This window comes from Argentina anserina, chromosome 5 (assembly GCF_933775445.1).
Source record: "Argentina anserina chromosome 5, drPotAnse1.1, whole genome shotgun sequence".
In the NCBI taxonomy this organism is placed as follows: domain Eukaryota; kingdom Viridiplantae; phylum Streptophyta; class Magnoliopsida; order Rosales; family Rosaceae; genus Argentina; species Argentina anserina.
Genome location: NC_065876.1, coordinates 11,262,905 through 11,267,788, shown reverse-complemented (window position 1 = coordinate 11,267,788; position 4,884 = coordinate 11,262,905). Strand labels below are relative to the sequence as shown.

General features: G+C 38.6%; 1 protein-coding gene across 1 annotated transcript; it reads right to left on the bottom strand.

Moving 5' to 3' along the window:
• Positions 1-332: 332 nt before the first annotated feature.
• On the bottom strand, positions 333-3,493 carry LOC126793986 (ankyrin repeat-containing protein BDA1-like). The gene is made up of 4 exons (XM_050520625.1): positions 2,897-3,493; positions 2,503-2,690; positions 1,595-2,171; positions 333-1,166 (listed from the first exon to the last, which is right to left on the bottom strand). Exons 1-4 carry the CDS (start codon positions 3,491-3,493, stop codon positions 420-422), a joined length of 2,109 nt encoding a protein of 702 aa, XP_050376582.1. The 3' UTR covers positions 333-419.
• Between the last annotated feature and the right edge of the window lie 1,391 nt (positions 3,494-4,884).

Genomic DNA, 4,884 nt, shown 5'->3' with positions numbered 1-4,884 from the left:
GTCCATGTTCACACTGTAATGATATGCATGTTAAATAAAAAGAAAAAGATGTTGATCATGCTTGTTGCATACCGAATGGTGGTAAGACAAGAAATGAGAAAACATTTGATAAACAAGATTCTTTTTTGCATACTAAAAAAGATTCATGCGCTTATGAATGAAGTTTGACAGGCAACTGATACCACATGAGAGAAAAGCTAGGGGTTCACCACTCACCAGCTTGAAGTTCATCTTTAACTTCATTCATTTGCTTTATCAGTTCTTAGCTCGACATTAGTACACGTACAGTTCCAATATTAGTACACATGCACAAACGTCCGTAATGATTTCAAAGCTATATATACAATGAGTCACTAATTAAGGGTATTACACTAGAACAATTGCATGTAACGTAGATCTGCATCCTGCAGAAACATAGGCTATACTTTAATTTCTCTATGTAAGTTGGGACAATACTTCATCAGGGATATTTTTACGTCCAGCGACCTCTTAAAAAACAAGTTCCGGACTATTGATTTCAGTTGAGATAGTAAAATTAGAATGAAGAAGAAAGGCATCAGGCTTGGTACTGGTGTTGAGAGACTTAATGAAATCATATAGCAGACCAGAAGTGGTAAAACCAGTTTCATCAAAAAATAAAAGCCACGAGGGAGGTGAAACCATATCTCGGATACTGATGTTAAGAAGGTCATGGTGTTCAGAGCCAGGAAACAATTCCATGCTACCAAGGAGTGAAAGCCAAAGTTTGATGGTACATTAGGTTCACCAGTACTATTCGAAGCTGCGCTGCTGGTTTTATGAGGAAAGGAAGTGAAGTAATCCCTCTGCATACCAGCTGGTGGGCTGAGCACAGCTTGGAATGTGGCTGTCGCAATCAGGACTGCTACCACTAGAAGACTGTTGCGATTCTCATTTGACATGCAACTTTTTGTGAGATAACTACCCAAAACCCATCTTTCGAGCAATGACATCTCTTTCTTTAGAGAATCTGCAAGAGTAGGACGTTCAGGGAGTGAAGAAGCTCCCAAAGCTCCTCTCTGGAGTACTAATTTTCTAATATCGGTATCATTGTAAACTGATCCATGGCGATCTGCTATGTCCATGGCTGTTAAACCCTCCGAATTCTTGACATTCATATCAACCCTTTTTATTAACAGCCTCACCGCCTGCATTATATGATGGAGAGTTAATCATACACTTGTGAGATAGATTCTTTCTCAATATAGGATTTATAGTCTTAAAAGTTTAAAGCATAGTTTAGACATGTTATCTTAGAGTACGTACGACTAGCTAAAAGAGCTTCTCTTCTGCAATTTAGTAATTCCTTCTTCCCTTCAGAACAGCTAACTGGCTTACTTCTCTCAAACAAATTTGAGGCTCGCTAATGACTACAGACCACATTTATAGTTTTGTAAAAACTCTGTCATGACTGAAGTCTCTACTAAAAAATAAGTGACTAGCTAATTGGTGGATGCTTAACTATTTGTAGTGCCTTTTTTAACTGTGAAAATCCACAGCGTTATCGGAACCTGAAGCAACACTTGATTAAATTTTAATGTCACAGTCAGGTATATATGAGGGAAGAAAAGCTTGCCTGGAATTGATTTCTTAATGTTGCAATGTGCAGTACAGTGTTGCCTTCATCATCAGTCCTCTGCAAGATCATGTCTAAATCAACATGCTGAAGCCATCCCAACAAGACTTCAAGTGCTTCCAACTTGTCATTCTTTGCAGCAAGATGAAGTGCAGTTTCTTTTCGAATGGTCAGATCTATGATAGACTCTGGGGAGGCTGCTAAAAAATTAGCCAAAAGGTCCATGTTTCCAATCTCGGCTGCATAATGCAAGAGTGTCTTTCCGTCCCTTCCTTTGACTCGAACAAGGTCTCTACAGACAGACAGGAGAAAAAGCAGTGTATGTGTTTTGCCTTGCTTCAAAGCGAGGTGCAGTGCACTGAAGCCTTCCGGGTTCTGCTTCCTCGCAAATTCTGGTTTCAGTCTCATCATCTCCATGGCAAAATCGGTATGCCCTGCAGATGCAGCAATGTGCAAAGGAGTATTAACAAATGGAACCAGGTTGATGCTCTCCAATATAGACGAGTCCTCCTTTATCAGTGCATACAGGCCACCAATATCCCCCTCTTGTGCAGCCTGCTTCAACCTTTGGTTCGTGCTGAAACATAACATCACTAGAAAACTGAGAGATTAGAGTATCATGCATATCATGCATGCTTTCATAATTGTTGAACACTTGTATTAGATGCCTAAAACTTTTCAGATTTCCGCAGAGCAAGGCATTTGCACTTGCAGCAGTACGTGATTTTATGTGAATGACTATGTGTCTAAGTCAGAGCAATATATAGCTAACTAATAAAACACAACTCCACAAATTTCCTCGATGTTATGTGAATGACTCTGTCTAAGTTATCCTAGGGAGCATAGTGTAAGAAATTAATAAAAGCCAAGCAAAGTTAACAATTTTTCATCAAAGTGAGTTCCTCAACCTCTTGTAATACGTAAAGGTTCGAACATATGGAAGTGAAGATCCTTCAAGAGCTCCAGCAGCGCATAGCATATCCCCTATTCGTCTGTCGCTTATAGGCTGTTCATGATGTATGATGTCCAGGGGAGTCCGACCCGCCAAATTCTTAGAGTTCACATCAACTTGAGACGTCAATAGAAGCATAACTGCCTGCATATATAATGGAGAAATGGTCCAATTGCTGAATAAATAAATTACATGGTTGCCTTCAGCATTTCAGTCCAAAAAAAAAAAACAAATTGCTTTCTTTAATTGAGTGATTGATAACTACATTGAGGTAACTAATGACATTACCAGTTATAAAATTGAGCACCAACTGAGTTTCAATAAAAAATTATAAGACTAGGATAACTGACCTCAGGTTGATTTCTAAGTGTTGCAATGTGCAACAAAGTGTTGCTATCATCATCCTCCCAGTTCAACATCTTTTTCTCCAGTTGATGTACCTCTTGATAAGAAACCTGTGATAGCCATCTCAACAGAACTTCAAATGCTTCAATCTTGTCATTTTTCAGCGCAATATGCAGAGGGGTCTCATTTCGAATTGTGACATCTTCCACGGATTCTGGGCAGGCAGATAGAAACACATATAAGAGTTCCATATATCCTTCCTTGGCTACATAGTGCAAGGGTGTCACACCCTCCCTCCCTTGCACTCGAACAAGACTTTTATCCGCATCCAGGAGACGAATCACCATGCTGGTTTTTCCACTTTGCAGGGCCAAGTGCATAGGACTAAATCCATCCTGGTTTGGTTTCCTAGAAAATGATGGCTGAAGCCTCATTATCTCCATGGCAAACTGGACGTGCCCTTCGGAAGCAGCAATGTGTAGAGGAGTATCAACAAACGGTAACCTGGTAATGTGATCCAGAAGCTCACCATCCTCCTTTATCAATGTGTACAAGAAATCAATATCTCCAGATTGAGAAGCCATCTTTAACCTCCCGTCCATACTAGGAAAGTGATGCAATGACGCTTATACTGTATCAAGTATCAACCTGTTTAAGATGTCTCACGCAGATATATATATATATATATATATATATAAAGCAATTAAGCAAAAAAAGCATCTAGATTCTGAACAGGAGTGATTGCTGCAAATTAAACAGAATCGAAAAGCCGAAAATGTTCCAACAATTACATAACAGCAGTTCAGAAATCGCAAATCTAATGTGTGACAGCGAGAAGTTACTCACCTATGGTCACCTGCAACTACAATATATACCAGAACGCCAACTGGTATACATCTCAAGTTTGAAGCAACTTCATAGTTGCGGGGAAAGCAGCAGGAACAATAGTCTTTGTCATGCAATCATGGTCAGGGTCAGGACAAAGACGCCTTTACTATAAGAGCCAACCAGAGCCACTTGAAAGAAAGAAAACACAATAAGAGTCTCCGTCGTCATAAGTGCCCGCGTGACAATGCATGCCATTGGTTCACTTAATATGGAATCTTTTTGTCTTGGTCATTTTTATTGTTTGTTCCCTTAACCACTATAAGAAAGAAATGGTCTTGAGTAATAAGTGTTATTCCTAATATTTGAATAATTTGAATCATCACGTATTGCTTTGATGATCATGATTTTGCGATGCCCCCAGAACAAGTCAATGACAAACGTTATCTTCATTTCTCAATTGAATAATGATTTATGAACACAAAGTTTAAACCTTTGAAAGCCCTAAAGAGTTATCACATCCAGTCATCTCTTTACTTAGTCAATTCCTTTCAACTCTGCATTGCCATGAACTGATGATCTCATGTTCAAGGAATTGACCAAGTAGAACCAAGAACCAAGATTAGGGGTGTTGATGTTTCAACTGCAAGTGAAGATGGGCATATACACCAAATATTGGTGGTCCACTTCTGAATTTTATTTGATAGTTGCACTAGGCCATTAGCTACCAAATTTGCATTATTTTTCATTCAAGATTTTTCCCTTTCAGCCTCTTCGTCTATATTTCCTTTCATCATCTTATGTTACATCCTTTCTTTAATTTGAACTTAATTATTTGTGAGCCCAATAATATGCATGTTAAATAAAAAGAAAAAGATGTTGATCATGCTAGTTGCATGCCAAATGGCGGTAATGACAAGAAATGAGATACAATTTGATAACAATTAACCATGCGCTTATGAATGAAGTTTGACAGGCAACTGATACCAATGGAAGAACATGAGAGAAAAGCTAGGGGTTCACCACTCACCAGCTTCAAGTTCATCTTTAACTTCATTCATTTGCTTAATCAGTTTCTTACTTCGACATTTAGTAATGTACAGTTCCAATATTAGTACACATGCACAAACATCCATAATGATATCAAAGGTATATATACATTGAGTCA

Bases quoted from the DNA above. Each gene is read 5' to 3' on its own strand.
- LOC126793986 (XM_050520625.1), bottom strand. From the start codon at position 3,493: ATGGACGGGAGGTTAAAGATGGCTTCTCAATCTGGAGATATTGATTTC. The intron at 2,691-2,896 runs GTCAGTTATCCT...TTATATATGCAG, and splicing joins CACTTAGAAATCAACCTGAG to GCAGTTATGCTTCTATTGAC. The intron at 1,167-1,594 runs GCAAGCTTTTCT...CATATAATGCAG, and splicing joins CATTAAGAAATCAATTCCAG to GCGGTGAGGCTGTTAATAAA.